The following is a 19,945-nucleotide window of genomic DNA, read 5'->3' as shown; positions in this document are numbered from 1 at the left end:
GTACAAATCAATTCTGAGAAAGATACCTATATCCAGAGAAAAATATATGTAATGCTGAAACTCGAATAAAAGACACCATAGAGACTTCCATATTTGCTTCATATTTCAATATGTTCAAATTTTTATTGAACATAGATGTTAACGGAAAAACTGACAACTCAACATTATGACTATCAAGATGACCACGACGTCTCCATTGTTAAATTTCCATATTTATGTAGCAACATCTCAGTACCTTCTTGGTCTTTATGTCTCTCAGTTGATTCAACGTACACAAGAGCATGTTCTGTTTTCCATCAATTTTAAAATCGAGGCAAGCTACCGACAAAAAAGTTATGTTAAAGGGATTCAAAATTCTCTTTTAATGTCAGCTTTTCACAAATTTTCTGTCTGATTTTATTATCTTATTTGCAAATACAACCTGTCGCTAGGTCGATTGTTGTCTGACGTGTTTCTTGCCAATTGATAGACCGTGATATTATTTACATACTGATTTGAACAAGGGATTACTCCACTTACTGAGTTATTGTTCATACAACTAATTTGACCAAGTCATTGGTCTTACCATTGATTTGACAACATCATTCTGTTATGCATACACGACTGAAGGAATGGCTTCATTTCAAGCATACTTCAGTCTCAATTGATACATTTTTTTCATATTGCCTATCACAAATATGTTCAATTATGTCTTTCTACCCGGTTTGAAACCCTTCCTTCACAACGCTTCCATACCAGTTAAAATTTCTCGAGCAGAACGTTAAACAATATACAACCAATCAATCATCCCCAATCGTCTTATCGCAAATAGAGTTGAATCCACAATGCAAATCACCATCTGTATCTCAGAACTTTGTCCTTTGGTGTGAATATTAATGAATTCACTGAAAATTATTTAGAAAGACAAGAGTTAATATGGTTATGCTTGTATGTACTTTATTTATATCAAATGGATTTGTTTACAAGTGTTGGGAAAATTTCAGCTTCATCTCCATCCGTACCAGAAGTTCATCAGTCTTTCCTTGAAGCAGTGTATCAACCAACGTCTTCTCCCCTATATTGATGTCTGTGTACACCGTCCTTTAATCCTTCACAGCTCGGGATGCGCACAGAACATGAAATACAATGTGACCACAAGCATTGGTTTGCAAAGCAACCATCTGAAACAGAATCACACAAGCGTTTGAAATTCATTGTAGTTTGTTACATTGGTATCATAATTCTCTTATATTTTTTCTCATAATTCAGTTACATGTAATTCATTAACACAAAACTATTTTACGGCTAAGATCTGTCTTCAGACAAAAACAGATCATATTATAGCTGTTTCACAAAACTGTCATAGCATAACATAATTTAACGATTGTTAAAAATATTCGATTAATGCGACTTTGCTTAAAAGTTTGCGCCGGTAAGTAGTACCCGTGTGTTTTATTTTCCTTACATATCCTAGTTTACGGAATATCTTTTTTCGTATAACAAGTGCCAGGTTGGAATCTTTTTATGAACACATCAATCCTATTATTGTTTCCTTCTTTGTATTCTAAATCAGCAAAAAACAATTATTTTTTTTCGGAGGAGTGGAACGAGAGAGAATATTTTTTTTTAAAAATCTATCAGAATTGCGCGTTTAATCTTTCCATAGCACCATGAAATAATATTCTTTTGTTTCACAATTTCTGTACTCAAATTGTACAATGCAAAATCACATAATTTAGAAAAGAAGTGCAATGTATCAAATCTTACAAATACATTAAATCATTACAAAGACTAAAATCATAAACTTTCATCTTTCTATTCATATATTTACATACTTTCATGTTTCATTAACATATCTTAAGATGATTTTTAATACCGACCGAGATTTACCTCTCTGTCCATTAACATCATTACTGTAGAATAACTTTTTGGTGGTTCGAGAGAAATAGGCATGTTAACAGAAACTTAATTCTATGAGGACAAAGGTTGACTTTTCAAGAGGAGTGTTATACAATTTCGATTCTTTAGTATGTCCTAACCAAAAAATAAAGCAACGATTCCTCCGGTAAAATTCATAATTTTGTCCTATAATATTCCACAATACGCCAATTTCAAAATAAGAGCTCTTCTGTGTAGGAAATGCATTTAGTGGAACTTTGAATGCTTAAGTGGGACAAAGTGGACCTACAGTCAGTAGAGAAGATGATAAAATGTATTAAAGGGGCATGCACACGATTGAGCTGAACATTTGTATTCTTTACAATGCTTAACTAAAGTATTTCTATTGGTCAACCAAACTTTGAACATCAGTTTTAGTGCGATACGCCACTCGCAATTTTTGTTATGTAAACAAGGCTCGTGTCATATTTTGTAAATTGAAAATTCTGATTTAAACGAAACTTTTACTTGCAAATTTAACCCATGTACACAAAACCATGGCACGAGCCTTGTTTACATAACAAAGTATTGTGAACGTTGTGCCTCTCATGTAACCCGACAACTGACATTCAAATTTTTTGCTAACCATTAGATATACCTTAGTTACCTTAGTTAAGCAATCTAAAGATTGAAAATGGAAAAATTAAATTTGAAGATTTTAGATCAATTAGCATCCATGCCCCTTTAAAAGTACTTTTCTTTAAGGAAATACAAAATACTATCGAAAGAAATATTTCAATGGAATGGAAACATAAACACAATGTCATATTTGCAAGTACTTTCCTGGATATGATACGTACGAAAAACTAAATATGTGATAGAATAAGAATTTTATGCATCTCCCTGAATGCTCATCATTTACTTAGTTTGAGTACCAGTTGAATTTGCATGATGAAACTGCGTATAAGAAACCTTCAGGGTAAATTAACTTATGCAAGGATGAACATTTCTCCTACTCCCGCATACAAATTGTTTCGCGCCTTATTATGCACGAGAGTTTTCCAATAGGAAATAACTCAAACTTATCTCAAAAGCGGCGTATTGTATTGAAACAACAAGACTGTATTGCACTACTTACATCCGGATTTAAATTCCTTTCTTGCACCGCATTTTACGTAGAAAAACAGTTCACACTTCCTGGTTTTGGCATTAAACAATTTCGGGTACACACATTCTCGGAACCCCTTATCCCATCTTCTTTTGCGAGGACTGGAAGTGGAAGAACAGTCATAATAGGCATGACAGTACCCTTAAGCGGTGAGGGTAATTTTTACAAATTCCTTTCTCTGAAAATACAAAGACACATGAACATATTTTGAATTTGGACAGTATGTGCAACAAAACGGAACCCATACAGTACATACGTAATGAACGAATAAAGTGTAGTTTTAATTTGAAATATATCTCCCTTTAGAACTCTCTTGTGTCTTTGCTGTTATCTATTTTACCAAACCGAGATCACCAATAAAGGTGATAAAGTACGCTCCGTTGAGGGACTATAATTATGTATATATCGTTTGTATTTCAATAGCTTCCGCAGAAGACAAGTACCTTGATTAATCAGGTTACATTAAAGTATTATCATTACTAATATCAACAAAAATATATTCTTTACCACGATAATTTTCCATCCCATATTTGACGTGTTCTCAAGTTTTTAGGCTTCCCTTTGAACTGCAAATGATGGCAGCAAAGACTAACCCACACATCCATTTCGCCATCATCGTGGATCGAGTGCTAGCTGGTCAAGCTGTTGGTGATACTAAATATCCCGGGTATCGCATTTCCCATGACGTGGTGATCACATACTCCAATAAATCATTTGTCAGTTTAATTACTGCATGTACTAACATGAATCCACAACAATCATAACTGTAATTTGTATTAGAGATTAAAATGCAAAACGTATTTCAACTATTTGGTGAAATAGGAATTTATTTGATAATGAAAGTTTATGATTACATGTACCAATTGAAAATTAGATGATAGGTCTTTAAAATTAGTATCTTGTCATAATAGTACAAGGTATACTGCATATTAATCATGTTCCAATTCATTTGAATTGTCCCTGGAAATTAAGTTATCAAACGGTTTTTGCTTCTCATGAAAATAAGATGGAGAAAAAACATCCATTTTCAGAAAACATAAGGATACACCGGTATTGGACTCTGGTATTTTATTAATGAATGCCGCTTTTAATATAATATACGAGTACAATTCATTTGTACTTTACACTTGTATGGTGAGTTAGAATTATAATGTTAATGTTTTAACGATGGACGATTTAGCTGTCATTAGCTCTCATCGCTCCGAAAAAAGCCTTGGAGCCTTGTATTTGAATGAAATGTATTTTACTGAATAATCGAAAGTAACCAACAGTAATATAATCTGTGTGGATTTGGCTGTCTTCATACATACGACTTCAACATAACGAATTACAGCCAAGATAGCCTGTAATAATATTTCTATTTTTTCATATTTCTGAAACGATAGAATATATTAAAGGATGCAGATTTACTACTGTACAATCCACATGTTTGAATTAGGAGAATAATATATGTGTATAGTTTATGTGTAATCAATAAGAGTCCTGAAAACCTAGAGAAGTTATTCATGTAGTTCAACGTCTTGAATGTTAAAGTTGTTTTAGAACTATTGCTGACCTTGTCTTATGCAAATTTTGTGATTTTATATTTGTTTTGAGTCTTAATATCTACTGGGACAGCATTATGTACTCACGAAACAATGTAGATCAGTTCAAAGAGAGATAAATGTGTTTAGAGGAATACAGTACTAGTAAACCAGTTCTAAGAGAGATAACTCTGTCTAGAGGAAGACATATGGAGGTATCACAGCGGAGATTATTTTCACTATATATTATTAAAGAGAGAAAATATCATTAAAAATCAGTTTGCAGAATTGGTGCCGAATAACGCAGTCAGAAATGTTTTATGTTACCTGTCTCGTCTGCCGATACTGGAAAAGCAACACCCTACGCTGCAGTTTTTAAAACAAAATACCCCCAAACAAGACCACGTGTTTTTCACATGTGTGTGAACAGCCGGAGTGCACCTTCGATAAGACTGCATAAATCGAGGTCCCGTGTCACAGCAGGAGTGGCATGATAAAGTTCCTCCCTGCTCCAAGGCCTTAAGCTAAATTTTCAGTCATTCACCGACAATGGTAACATTTCCATGGGAGTGAAAACTTCTCGAAGTGGACGTTAAACAATATACAACCAACCAATCATCCTCAACCGTCGTATCCTAAAACGACTTGTATCCACAATGCAGATCATCATGTATACCCCCCAAAAGCAATTTCCTTTTCTGTGAATATACATTTAGATGAATTCGCCGACGATGACGTAGAAGGACAAGATTGAACATAGTTACGCTTGCATCTACTTTATTAATATAAATTGTACTTGTCTACAATTGAATGGAGAAATTTAATTTCATCTCCGTCCAAACCAGACGTTCACCACTCTTTCCTTGTAGCAATGTATCACCCAACGGCTGCCTGTCCTTATCGGGTGTTTATGCACACCGTCCTTTAATCCTTTACAGCTTGGAACTCTCGCAGAGCATGGAGCGCAATGTAAACCCACGCATTTCCTTGCAAAGTAATCACCTGAAGCAGAATTACAAGAGCAATAGCAGTTTGAGCATTTCCTTGCAAACTAATCACCTGAAGCAGAATTACAAGAGCAATAGCAGTTTGAGCATTTCCTTGCAAACTAATCACCTGAAGCAGAATTACAAGAGAAATAGCAGTTTGAGCTATATGGTAATCTGTTTTATTGGTGGCAGTTCCCCCCACCTCTTTTTATAATAATTCAATTCATCGGGTTCGGTTTACTGTCCTTTAGTCACATGACTACTGTAAAATTACTGTTTTCATGGGGTCAAATTTTAGGTTGTTTCAGAACAATAAGCATGTCAATGGATTTTTAATTTCACGAGGAAAAAAAGTTGGTTTCTTTTTATTTTTCATCATTTATCATTGTTCTTGCTCTTGTTGACAGACGACTCGGGGTAGTTTAAAACCGCTAAAAATTAATAGAATCAATGAATTTGCCGTATAATGTTTCACAATTATGATAAAAAAAATTAAAAAGATTGTGCATTGCACTACTTACATTTGGATTTAAATTCCTTTCTTTTACCGCATTTTACGTCAAAAAATATTTCACACTTCCTGGTCTCGGCATTAAACAATTTGGGATACACACATTCTCGGAACCCTTTATCCCACTTTCGATAACCAGGAGAGGAAGTGGAAGCACAGTCATAATAGGCTTGGCAGTATTTGGGGTGAGCTCTGAACCGATAAGGATACCATTTGCAGATTCCTTGCTCTGAAAATTTAAACACAAATGAAGATATGATTTTGGACATAATATATATATAAATATATATATATATATATATATATATATATAATAATTATAATAATAACATTCTGCAATATGAAGCACTGATAATGATGATAGTGATGATGATGATAATGATGATGATGACGGTGATGATGATTATATGGGTATGGACACAGTTGAGCTGAAAATTATATTGTCCATGTTTATTGCTTAACTAACGTATATCTAATGGTCAACCACAATTTTTACATCAGTTTTTGAGTTACAAGTGAGATACACCACTCACAATTTTTGGTTATGTAAACAAGGTTCGTGTCATGCATGCTTTTGTGTACATATTGATTGCTTAATAGAAAATAGTATGTTTAAAACAAAATGAGATGTGACAAACAGTAGAAATTATTAAACAAACAAACACCATATGAGTATATTCTAGACAAACACTAGAAAATATTAAATTGTGTTCAGAATTAAATTGTTAATTGAAAAATCTGGTTTGAACGAACTTTTCCTGGTATACCTAGCTTATTTGGAAAATAAATTGGGCACGAGCCCTAAGAATTGTGAGCTCTGTATCTCCCATGTACCCAACAACTGACAAATTTTTGTTGACCATTAGAAATACCTTTGTTAAGCATTTCAAACATTAAAACTGGAAAAATAAAATTTTCAGTTTAAATCATGTCCATATCCCTTTAGGAGCAATATATCATTTACCCCTATACTTTTCCTTGTCGTGATTGACCGGTTCTCCAAATATCTTCCCAATTTGTCGGTTTCCCTTTGAACTGCAAAATATGGCAGCAAAGACTAACCAACACATCCAATTCGCCATCATCGTGGATCGAGTTCGTTTCCTGATTGCTAGCCGGTCAAGCTGTTCGTCATACTAAATACTTCGGGTATCGCATTTCCCATGGCGTGATGATCACAGACTCCAATAGATCATGTGTTGGTTTAATTACAGTATATGCTAAAATGAATCTGGATAAGCGTAACAGCCATAGCTATTATTTGTATTAAGGTAGCTATTGATAGCTAGCCCCCAAAAAAACGCTCATCGAATTTTTTTCAATTTTATTTATTATAACATTTTGACTTTATCCTAAAACATATCAAAAAATCAACAAAAGTAATCAGGTTAATTTTCGAGGAAAGCGAGATTGAAATCCCCTCTTTTGCAGCCACAAAAGGCAAAAAATGCCAAAATTGAGCAAATTAACACAAAAGCCAATAAAAATTTTTATTGACACCAGAAACATTGTTTGTCATATATAGTTATGTAAATTAAACACAAACAGATAAAAAATCAACATGGATTAGAAATTCAAAATGCATCTAAGGAAAACATTGGCATGATTCGACTTGGCAATTGGTCAAATTTACTCTAAATATGGCGTTTCTCAAATACTATCAAGCATACATTTTCTGACAACAACAAAATTATGCTCATAAAATTTCTGATTTTATTTCATTTTTACAATAAGTCAAGTAGTATCTAAAATATTGAATAGAAAAAAATATACCAAATGAGGTTTAATCTGAAACTATGTCAGATTTTGTAACCCTACCCCCTCCCTTCTAGAAATGAATTTTAAGAGATACAGTCAGCAGAGATAAACTATTGACCTTAAATGATTAAGCATTCCCAAATTACCATATTGAGCATTCAAACTCATAATACTAGAAGTTTCTATGAGCCATTTAAGAATGATATATAGTGTGTGCTATTGCAGTTGACCTTTTCGCACTCACAATGATTGCCTAAATATTTAGTTATTTTTCATACAATTTCTTGTAATAACTGGACCAAATCTATTACCTATACATATATTTTGATAGAAATTTATATCACTATACAGTATAATACACCAAATATGTTTAAATAACCATTTCATATTTCAATAAATAATTAATATCAATGGAAAGAGACCCATGGACTGCCCATGGATCACTACATGTAATTCCATCTGAATCATCTTACCCTCACAGATAGGTGTGTCTTTCATAAGTTTAAGATTTCTAATTGTAGTTTCACATGGAACCAAAAACTCACTATTGGATAACTGAGAATGCATGTACATGTATATTGCATTAACTAACTGAAGTTTTCCCCAGGGGAAGGTCTATGTTCACTGTATGTATAAGGGGGGAGGGGAATTAGTTCCATTATGAAACTTTTCTAAAAATTTGATATACATTAATGTATCTATGATGTATGTTTCAACTAAATTTTGAATTACAAGGAAAATTCAAACACATTGATTGAAGTTATAAAATTGATATTCTATCATGTGCACATTTTTTACTAATATATCTAAGAAAGAATAATCAACATTGAAATTTCCTTTACATCTATGCAATATTATTGTCTTTCAAAAGGCATGTACTTGTAATATACGAGTACATGTACTTGTTTTCCCTTAAATTCACAATTTAGTTTAAAGTATGTTGTACAACATCCACTGCTCTGAGCTCATATAAGTGAATTAATGTTTTTCATCCAGTCCCAAATTTTGCAGTAGTTCTTTAATCTTCGGAACTTGATCAAACATTTTTAAATTTGTGGAGTTGTGGGGGTCCAGAGGATATGTCATCATCACTGTAAATGGAGTACCTGTTCAAAATATAGATAAATATATTTAAATATAGCAAAAAAGATGAATATCTGATATACTCAGAATTGTCTTTACAAATGTTTATCAAAAAAAAATATAGTACCTCTCTTGCTGTTATACTTGTTGACTCGAAATCCACTTCAACCTGCACTGGTCCTATCTAACCTCCCTCGGTCTTCAGGCTGATGCCTAGAAAAAAGATCATCATAATTGATATTTGCACAGTTAGGTCTATATTATACCATTGAGTAATTAGATTGCGTCAGACAATGTGAATTTTAAAACTGTGTCTCAACACATATTCAGTTAAAATTTAAATACTGATGTTTCAAAATTATAAATTGCAATGAGATGACATGTATATATGTTTTCATAAACTGCCATAGACTTATCATATCTGTTTTATTTACAAAATGTGGGTCAAGAGAAGGGCATACGTGTAGTATACATATCTTACTTATACATACAGTGCATACATTTGCCTATGAGAGGGCATATGCAGACTTGTGATTAATTTACATTATTCAAAAAGGTTTTGCCAACCTACATGTTTGTGTGAAACACGAAACTTCAGGTTTGATATATTTCTTAGGTCACTGAAATTTCAAAGTAATAGTATATGTATACTATAGTCTAGGGAATTATAATTCAACACATGCCCCCCCCCCCCCGCCTTCCACTTTTTATCCGGTTCCCTCATACCCCTAGATAGAAGGTCTATACAGATATTTGTTTTTCATTACTTTTATACATGTAGTTCAAGGTATGTTATTTTCGTAACGGTTATTTTCATAACGATATTCAAATTTGATGCATCAATGATAAATGTCAAATTCCCAATGACAATGATGTGTAATAAAAAGAACTGCAAATGATTTCCCCCATAAATAGCTGGAGCGGCCTTTTAGTATAAACTTTAAGTTAAAGTTTAACGGAAGAAGTATCGTTTATCTGGTTACATCTGTGCAAAAGACCAAAGATAATCAGTAAATTAACAAAATACACTTTTGAATTTTTCTGGAAAGCAAAATACGTATTGATTTGAAAATCAGGGAGTAAATACTCTTTGTGGTAAAAAAATATCTGGAGCTCTGTACTGTATGTCGTGTATTTAAACTTACAGATGTTATTATAAATCGCGTTGTGAAATAGCAGAGGAAATGTGAGTTGAATTTTTGAATACAAATTTGTGGCATTTTTTTCACTCGCCAAACGAAACTATGATTTCGTTGTCCAAGTTGAATGCATCCACCAACTTCCTCTTCTTGCAAGAAACTTTGTTTAGCCTCTCAATGACTGTATAAACAGTACTTAATCTCTCAGCATGCAGCACTCGTATGGCACTCGGACATTATGATGCATCAATCAACAACTTTGTTTACGTAGCGCATCTATGTACATGGATTGGTGGTTGGTTTAACATTTCGATTAGCAAAAAGTTTCACACAGATGAAACATTTGATCTACCATTATTACAGACATTGACGTATACTTATGCGGTATGTGCATATTTTCTGTAGGCGAGTCAGTCACAGCAACATACTTTCGGAACCCCTTTTTGTTTTTCGATTATTCTATGACGGAATAAGGAATTCCGGAAAATGAATTCACGTGAAAATACACAATTTTTACTGATCACGTGGTTGCTATCCGTTGCTACCTTAAGAGATCATCACAAACTGCAAAACGTGCATCAAATATTCAGTGAAAGCCAAATTTATTTCATAATGATTAACATTATAACGTATATGTACCTACTGGATTGATTGGTTTTATATTGTTTAACGTCCCTCTCGAGAATTTTACACTCATATGGAGACGTCACCATTGCCGGAGAAGGGCTGCAAAATTTAGGTCTATGCCCGGTGTTTACGGCCTTTGAGCAGGGAGGGGTCTTTATCGTGCCACACCTGTTGTGACACGTGGCCTCAATTTATGCGGTCTCATCCAAAAGATCGCCCATTTAGTCGCCTCTTACGACAAGCAAAGAGTATTGAGGACCTATTCTAACCCGAATCCCCACGGGATTATACCTACTGGAAATAAAATAATGATAGGCCTTCGTGATTAGTATCTTATCATAAAAGTACAAGACACATATATTAAATTATATCCCCGTGTCTGCCCAACTATTGATTTAGTATTTCTTATAGGAGTTATGAGATTGATCACTGTTTGTTATCTTCACCTTTCATTCCTATCATGAAATGAATTTAAAATTGTCCCTGGAAAAGTGGTAAAGAAATAAATTTTTAGTCATCCCTACACGCTGTGCAACATTATTGAATTATTTTTTTAAGTACACGATCAGCACTGCAGCAGACTGCATGCAATCTGGGCTAATAACCAAACGGGTGTTGCTTCTTGTGAAAATGAAAGAGAAAAGAAAATCAAACATAAAGAATAGATGACGCTCTTAATATAATAATTATATACAATTCATTTTTACTTTATACCTGTACGGTGAATCTAATGTCCTGTTAACAAGATTGATTGCTTGTTTTGATGTTTTTCGCCACATTCAACAATTTTTCAGTTATATATATTGGCGCCTAGTTTTTCAAGAGAGAACCCAGATACAATGTACCTGGAAAGATACCACCGACCTTCCGAAAGTAAACTGGGAAACTTTCTCACTTACCGGCGCGAGCGGGATTTGAACCCGCGTCGACCAGAGGTGAGAGACCGTGTAATTTTGAGCGCGATGATCTCACCACTCGGTCACGGAGGTCCCTGTGTGTTTGATGACAATATGATTTGCGTACATGCGATAAACAAATACGGTGCTGATTGTTTAAATTTCATACCACGAAAAGGCGACGGTAATGAACAGTGATCAATCTCATAACTCCTATAAAAAGTACTGAATTAATAGGTGGGCAGACACGGACCCCTTGGTATACCAGATGTTGGATCAGGTTCATACGAGGAGAAAGAATCCCATGCAGACCGGTCACACTCAAGGTAAACCATATATCTTGATCAGGTAAACTGAGTAATCAGTAGTCAAAATCACTATGTAAAGAATGGTCTAATAATTGGTATGAAAAACTGTCTGACATGCTCCATACCATTTGTTATATCGTACTTGGCACATTGACTCTGACTACGGATTGCTCAAATTACCTGATCAAGATATAGGGAAGACTGTGGGTGTGACCGATCGACAGGCAACTCCTCCTAGGCAACTGGATCAGGTTATATCATGGGGTCCGTGTTTGCCCAACTCTTTATTTTGATTTCCTTATAGGAGTTAATTTAAACAATATTTTATTATGTATGGAACATAAATGGATTAGGCAGCAGGCTTGCAGCCTATATAAGCCTATATAAGCCTTCTTATAGGAGTTATGGGATTGATCACTGCTCGTTATCTTCACCTTTTGATTTAAAGCGTTACATGTATAAGGTTTGGAATTTTGGCGTCATGGAATAAAACTTTGGAAATATGTTAAATTTTGATGACAACAATGTTCTTTTACAAATTTTATACAAATAATTTTGCCCCGGAAATGGACGTAGAGGTTAAAATGATTACAGATAATCAAATATAGAGGGAAAATTTGGATCTGTTTATAACATTTATTTATATGTTTGTTATCCACGAATCGTGCATACTCTTTTTCAAAGATCAAAACAAGTGATATACTTTATTTTCTATATTTTGTAATGAACATATAGAAGTATACAATTCTAAAATGGATATAAAAACAATGAGTTGTGTTTATAAAGAACTGATGCCTCCGTATGACCAAACTCCAAGGTGTAAGTTTTTTTTTTTGGGGGGGGGGGTTCAAGCTCATATACCAGGAAAAAAGGTCACAATGTCAATAATTTTACGGTGACACAGACAAATAGACAGACCAAACACTATATGCGCCCGAATCTCTGATTATATGATCATGAGAAACGTATTGTCATTTTAACATCATCACGCTTCTTTAATGGTTTTCTTGTACGGACGGCGCTGAAAGGTATCCGGAATAAAAGTTTTCATCAGTCTCTCTTTTTAACATTCCATCTTCCAGGGACTTCCTTCTTTTGTGCTGTGTGGATGGTATCCGTCATCGTAACCGTCACAGCTGGGGAACATCGTTTTGCAGGAAATGCAGTTTGGTCCGTTGTATTGATTGACTCTGTAGTCACCTAAAATATCAAGTCGCTGTTTATGTTGTGAGATAATGATATGGGGATACCAAGGATAGGTGATACAATGTATGTAGCTGTAATAACTAACCCCAAATAAAAAAAAATGCGTTTCACTGATAGCGTTTTTTAATTCATTAGAACGGGATGCAAATTGTGTGTGTATGTGGTGTATATATATATATATATATATATATATATATATATATGTGTGTGTGTGTGTGTGTGTGTGTGTGTGTGTGTGTGTGTGTGTGTGTGTGTGTGTGTGTTTCGTAGTTAGTATCCTATTTTATTTTACTAAAGTGAGTGAGAGAAAACAAATATCAGAATTTCACATTTAGTCTCTTAACATAGACCTCTCTAGATAAAAACTTTGTATTACTTATAGGAGTAGAGATTGATGAATGTTCGCTAATTTCCCCTTTCATTCAATATTATCATTTTGTTTCACAATTTCTGTAATCAAATGGTACACAAAATGAGCGTATCTTTTGTACATTCAAAACAACGTGTTGTAAAATCACATAATTTACAAAAAAGTACAATGTATGAATATTTAGGAATACATTAAATAGACTCAAATCGTAACGTTTCAATCTCCTATTTGAATTTTTTTAAACATTAATGTCTCCAGTGGCGGATTTACATGTAAGGGGGTGCAGCCGGCGCCTTCCCCTTAAATTTTCAAAATTAAGGTAAATCGTGGTCTCTTGTTTAGAAAAACGTAAGCGATAAAAGAAGCAATAATTAATCCCACTCTCGGAGAAATAAATAACAAAATCTTTTGATTTATTGAATTCATTTTATTGGGAGAACATACATTTCTTTCTAAAACCCTTTAAAAGTTGCGTCATTTTATTAATTTCACCTTATCAAAAATGATAGAAAATAGTAAAAATGACGTATGAGACATATTCCAAGCCCTACAAAATCTGTAAATTCCAGAAACGAGCCGGGGCTTCGCCTCCTGGTCCCCATCACGGCTTCGACTGGGGACCTCAAGGCTGCCGCTCATAAAGTTACGCCCCCAACTGCAATTCCTGGATCCGCTCCTAGTCTCATATACATGTAGCATTTGAATTTACCAATGTAGTTAAAAGATGATAACAGAAGCGTGGTATTTTCCAATGTAACAAATATAACAACATTCTAAGATCTTCCTCAAGATTTTTTGTAGTTAAGATAGTTTTCTGAAACGGTATACTGTCGTATCTTATGATTATCATCAGTCAAACCTTATAAAAGAAACTTGTAAAAGCTATCATCTGACAGATCTTGTATAGTTTTATGAAACCCGCCCGATTGCGGTTATCAGTCCATTAACATGATTACCGTTGATGTGGAGGTACATTCATAATAGGCGTGACAATATTTGAGATGAGCTCTGAAGCAATGAGGGTAATTCGTGCACATTCCTTTCCCTGAAAATATCAATACAAATGAAACGTATTGGCTTTTGAACAACATGTATAACAAAGCGAACCCATACAGTGAATACATGTTAAAAGTGGTGGATGAATTAAGTATCATACCAATATATTATCATTATCAATATTATCAACATTGATATTATTATCATTAATATATTAATTTACCCCGAAAATTTTCCCTCTTATTTTTGATGTGAACTCTATTCTCATCTCGGAAAACCTTTGAACTGTAAAAAATGACATCAAAGACTAACCAACACATCCAATTCGCCATCATCGTGGATCGGGTTCGTGTCCTGGCTGCTAGCCGGTCAAGCTGTTCGTGATACTAAATACTCCGGGTATCGCATTTCCCATGGCGTGATGATCACAGATCCCATTAAATCATTTTATATCAACATTTGCTATGTACAACTCATGTCAAAACTGGCAATTCGCAGATAGATTTTTGCGGTGATGCGAAATGTACTTCAGTTATTCATTGATTACATAATGAAAGTTCAAATCTAACTGAAAATGAAATGATAGGTTATTATCATTAGTATCTTATCATGATAGAACAAGGCATATATTAAATCACGTTGCAGTCATTATTCCTTGAAAGGTAGTGGATATACATCAATTTTCAGTCATTCGTGCATGTACTTTTACTACACGCTGTGCAAATCGATTTCATTTTCAACTACATGAGCAGCGTTACAACAGACTGCATGGATCTTGAGTATGTATTGCTGAAACCCGAATAAGAGACACCACAGAGTCTTCCATATTTGCTTCATATTTCAATATGATCAAATTTTTATTTAACATAGGACAACTCAACATGATGACTATCAGGATGACCAAAACGTCTCTATTGTTAAATTTCCATATTTATGTAGCAATATTTCAATACCATCGTTGTCTTTATGTCTCTCAGTTGATCAAACGTACACAAGAGCATCTTCTGTTTTTCATCAATTCTAAAATCGAGGCAATCTACCAACAAAAAGGTTATCTTAAAGGGATTAAAAATTCTCTTTTCCTGTCAACTTTTCACAAATTTTCTGTCTGGTGATGATCTTATTAGCAAATACAACCTGTCGTTAGGTCAATTGTTGTCTGACGTGTTTCTTGCCAATTGATAGCCCGTGATCTTATTTACATACTGATTTGAACTAGGGATTACTCCACTTACTGAGTTATTGGTCATACAACTGATTTGACCAAGTCATTGGTCTTACCATTGATTTGACAACATCATTCTGTTATGCATACATAACTGAAGGAATGGCTTCATTTCAAGCATACTCCAGTCTCAATTTATACATTTTTTCATATTGCCTATCACAAATATGTTCAATAATGTCTTTCTATCCGGTTTGAAACCCTTCCTTCACAACGTCTCCATACCAGTTAAAATTTCTCTAGCAGAACGTTAAACAATATACAACCAATCAATCATCCCCAACCGTCTTATCGCAAATAGAGTTGTATCCACAATGCAAATCATGATCTTTATCTCAGAACTTTATCCTTTGGTGTGAATATTAATGAATTCACTGAAAATTATTTAGAAGGACAAGAGTAAACATGGTTATGCTTGTATGTACTTTATTTATATCAATTGGATTTGTTTACAAGTGTTGGGAAAATTTCAGCTTCATCTCCATTCGTACCAGAAGTTCATTAGTCTTTCCTTGAAGCAGTGTATCAAACAGCGTCTTCCTCCCCTATATCGATGTCTGTGTACACTGTCCTTTAATCCTTCACAGCTCGGACAAAACACAGAGCACGGGATACAATGTGACCGCAAACATTGGTTTGCAAAGTAATCACCTGAAACAGAATCACACGAGCGTTTGAACTACATTGTAGTTTGTAACATTCGTATAACACTTCTCTTATATCTTTTCTTCTAATTCAGTTACATGTTATTCATTATCACACAACTATCTTACGACTAAGATCTGTCTTCAGACAAAAATAGATCATATCATAGCTGTTTCACAAAACTGTCATAGCTGAACATAATGTTACGATTGTTAGAAATATTCAATTAAAGCGACGTTCGTTAAAAATTTTGCGCCAGTAAGTATTACCTGTGTTTTGATTTTCCTTACCTATCCTAGTTTACGGAATATTTTTTTTCGTATTCCGTATGCTATTTTATTTTACTAAAACAAGTCCCAGGTTGCTAACTTTTTTAGGAACACAGCAATACTATTATTGTCTTCTTTCTTTATATTTTAAATCAGTAAAGACAATGCTTATTTTAGGAGTGGAACGAGAGAGAAGATAGAAAATATTCTATCAGAATTGCACATTTAGTGTTTTAACATAGATTTTTCCATAACAACATCATTCAATAATTTTCTTTTGTTTCCCGATTTCTGTATTCAAATTGTACAACGCAAAATCACATAATGTAGAGAAGAAGTGCAATGTATCAAATCTTATTAATATATTAAATCAATTACAAAGACTAGAATCATAAACTTTCAACTTCCTATTTATATCTTTACATACTCTCTTGTTTCTTTAACGGATCTTAAGATAATTTTTGAAAACCTGCCGAGATTTGGTTTTCTGTCCATTAAGACCCTTACCATAGGATAGGATGTTGTTTTTTTTTTTGTTTTTTTTTTTTTTTTTTGTGGTTCAAGACTTATTTCTAAGAGGACAAAAGTTAACTTTTCAAGAGGGGGTGTCAGACTATTTCGATTCTTGAGTATGTCCTAACCAAAATATAAGCAAACGATTTTCCTCGGGTAAAATTCATGATTTTGTTTTGTTTACAATGTTTAACTGAATTATTTCTAATGGTCAACTAAAATTTGAACATCAGTGATTCTGATATACGCCTCTTGCAATTTTTGTTATGTAAACAAGGTTCGTGCCATTTTTTTGTTTATATATACACTGTAGATTGCTTCATAAAAATATCGTGCATAAAACAAAATCAGTTGTGACAAACACTTATAACTGTCCGATAGTGTTCAAAATTAACTTGTAAATTGAAAATTTTGCTTTTAAAGAAATTTTTACTGGCATATTTACATAACAAAGAATTGTGAGCTCTGTATCTCCCATGTAACACAACAACTTACATTCAAATTTTTGTTGACCATTAGAAATATCTTAGTTACCTACGTTAAGCATTCTAAAGATTGAAAATGGGAAAACTAAATTTGAAAATGTTTACCTCAATTTGTGTCCATGCTTCCTTAAAAGTAGCTTCTCTTTCAGGAAATACAAAATACTATCGAAAGAAATATTTCAAAAACGTGGAAATAATGCCATCTTTGCAGGTAATTTTCTGGATATGATACGTCCGAGAAATGAAATATGTTTTCCAAAAGGAAATACCTCAAACGTATCTCTTAGCCGGCTTATTGTATTAAAACAACAAGACTGCATTCCACTACTTACATCTGGATTTAAATTCCTTTCTTGCACCGCATTTTACGTAGAAAAAATTCACACTTCCTGGTTTTGGCATTAAACAATTTCGGATACACACATTCTCGGAACACCTTATCCCATCTCCTATAGCGAGGACCGGAAGTGGAAGAACAATTTTAATAGGCGTGACAGTACTTGGGGTGAGCTCTAAAGCGGTGAGGGTAATTTTTTACAAATTCCTTTCTCTGAAAATATAAACACATGACAATATTTTGATTTTGGACAGTGTGTGCAATAAAACGGATCCCATACCGTGCATACGTAATACGAATCACCATTAACACTAAAGTGTAGTTTTAATTTGAAATGTATCTCCCTTTAGAACTAGCTTGTGTCTTTGTTGTTATCTATTTCACCAATAAAGGTGATAGAGTACGCTCCGTTGTTAGACTATAACAATGTACATGTATATTTCGTTTGTATTTCAAAAGTTCCCACAGAAGACAAGTACCATGTACCAATCAGGTTACATTAAAGTATTATCATTACTAATATTAAGAAAAATATAGTCTTTACCACGATAATTTTCAATCCCGTATTTGACGGGTTCTCCAGTTTTTCGGTATCCCTTTGAACTGCAAAAGATGGCAACAAAGACTAACCAACACATCCATTTCGCCATCATCGTGGATCGAGTTCGTGTCCTGACTGCTAGCCGGTCCAGCTGTTCGTCATACTAAATACTCCGGATATCGCATTTCTCATGGCGTAATGATCAAATACTCCGATAGATCATTTGTCGGTTTAATTGCTGTGTGTACTAACATCGATTAACAAGAACCATATCTATAATTTGTATTAGAGAATATGACAAAATGCAAAACCCATTTCAATTATTTGGTGACAGAAAAAAATTCTTTGATAATGAAAGATTATAATTACAAGTACCAGTTGAAAATGAAATGATAGGTCTTTATAATTAGTATTTTATCATAAGAGTACACGGTATACTGTATATCAAGCATGTTCCAATTCATTGAAATTGTCCCTGGAAAGGTACGAAATGGATGTTGTTTCTCATGAAAGTCAGAAAGAGAAAAAACATCAAAAGGGAAGGATTCATTTTCAGAAAATAAAAGGATATATTGGACTTTGGTAACTTATGAATGAATGTCGCTCTTGATATAATATACACAATTCATTTGTACTTTATACCTGTTCGGTCTCTCAACTGATTCGATACACAAGAGTTTGTTCAGCGTATGGTCAGGTTTTTTTTATCGAGGCAAGTTACTGACAAACAAGTTGATGATACAGGAGTTTCAACAGTCTCGATTAAAGTCCGCATTTCGTAAATTCTATGGTCTTTATAGTGATCTAGGTTGCCAATACAACCTATTGTTGGGGCAAATGCTGTCTGACGTATTTCATACCGATGTTAGACCGTTCTTGGCACACTGATTTTGACAACGGATAACTCTGTTTACCTGATCAAGATATAGGCCTCACGGCGGGCGTAACCTGTCGACAGGGGATGCTCACTCCTCCTAGGCACCTGATCCCACCTCTGGTGTGTCCAGGGATCCATGTTTGTCCAACTATATATTTTGTATTGCTTATAAGAGTTATGATATTGATCACTATTCGGTATCTTCACCTTTCACTATGTAATATTTTGATATTTGTTTTAAATCTTGGACACCGTTTACGTGCATAGGCAGTTTTGAAACAGTAAAAATGAGTTCTAACAGAGATAAATCTGTCTAGAGGAAGGCATATGTAGTGTTGAAAATGTACAGATCAAATCTAAGATAGATAACTGTCAAGAGGAAGGCACATGTAGTATTGAAACAGTAAAGATCAGTTCTACGAAAGACAACTCTGTCCAGAGAAAGGTACGTATATGTAGTACTGAAACTCGAATAAAAGACACAACAGTATTCCATATTTACTACATACAGTGAAACTTCTCCAAACCGGACACTCAGAAAACCGGTTCTTCCTTAATATCGGCCTATTTTCAAAGCCCCGGCAGAAATCTTAACATTTCCTTTCAAAGAAAGTTTTATAAA

General features: G+C 34.0%; 1 protein-coding gene and 2 long non-coding RNA genes across 3 annotated transcripts; all 3 read right to left on the bottom strand.

Annotated features, from left to right (window-relative positions):
• Positions 1-937: 937 nt before the first annotated feature.
• Positions 938-4,052, bottom strand: LOC130048145 (uncharacterized). Its single transcript, XR_008797001.1, has 3 exons — positions 3,533-4,052; positions 2,996-3,203; positions 938-1,160 (listed from the first exon to the last, which is right to left on the bottom strand). It is a non-coding gene; the product is annotated as an uncharacterized LOC130048145 (long non-coding RNA).
• Positions 4,053-5,308: 1,256 nt separating this feature from the next.
• On the bottom strand, positions 5,309-7,171 carry LOC125656219 (uncharacterized). The gene is made up of 3 exons (XM_048886826.2): positions 7,013-7,171; positions 6,059-6,277; positions 5,309-5,550 (listed from the first exon to the last, which is right to left on the bottom strand). The coding sequence occupies exons 1-3, from the start codon at positions 7,131-7,133 to the stop codon at positions 5,375-5,377; spliced, it is 516 nt and encodes a 171-aa protein (XP_048742783.2). The 5' UTR covers positions 7,134-7,171; the 3' UTR covers positions 5,309-5,374.
• Positions 7,172-7,747: 576 nt separating this feature from the next.
• Positions 7,748-9,566, bottom strand: LOC130048144 (uncharacterized). Its single transcript, XR_008797000.1, has 2 exons — positions 9,017-9,566; positions 7,748-8,912 (listed from the first exon to the last, which is right to left on the bottom strand). It is a non-coding gene; the product is annotated as an uncharacterized LOC130048144 (long non-coding RNA).
• Positions 9,567-19,945: the final 10,379 nt, after the last annotated feature.

This window comes from Ostrea edulis, chromosome 7 (assembly GCF_947568905.1).
Source record: "Ostrea edulis chromosome 7, xbOstEdul1.1, whole genome shotgun sequence".
NCBI classification, from domain to species: domain Eukaryota; kingdom Metazoa; phylum Mollusca; class Bivalvia; order Ostreida; family Ostreidae; genus Ostrea; species Ostrea edulis.
This window is presented reverse-complemented; position numbering and strand designations above follow the sequence as displayed.

What these genes read in the sequence shown, in the direction of transcription:
- LOC125656219 (XM_048886826.2), bottom strand. Translation starts at nt 7,133, where the DNA reads ATGATGGCGAATTGGATGTGTTGGTTAGTCTTTGCTGCCATATTTTGC. An exon ending in CGACAAGGAAAAGTATAGGG is followed by an intron (nt 6,278 to 7,012) that starts GTAAATGATATA and finishes TTAAATTTTCAG; the next exon opens with AGCAAGGAATCTGCAAATGG. An exon ending in AAAGGAATTTAAATCCAAAT is followed by an intron (nt 5,551 to 6,058) that starts GTAAGTAGTGCA and finishes ATTCTGCTTCAG; the next exon opens with GTGATTACTTTGCAAGGAAA.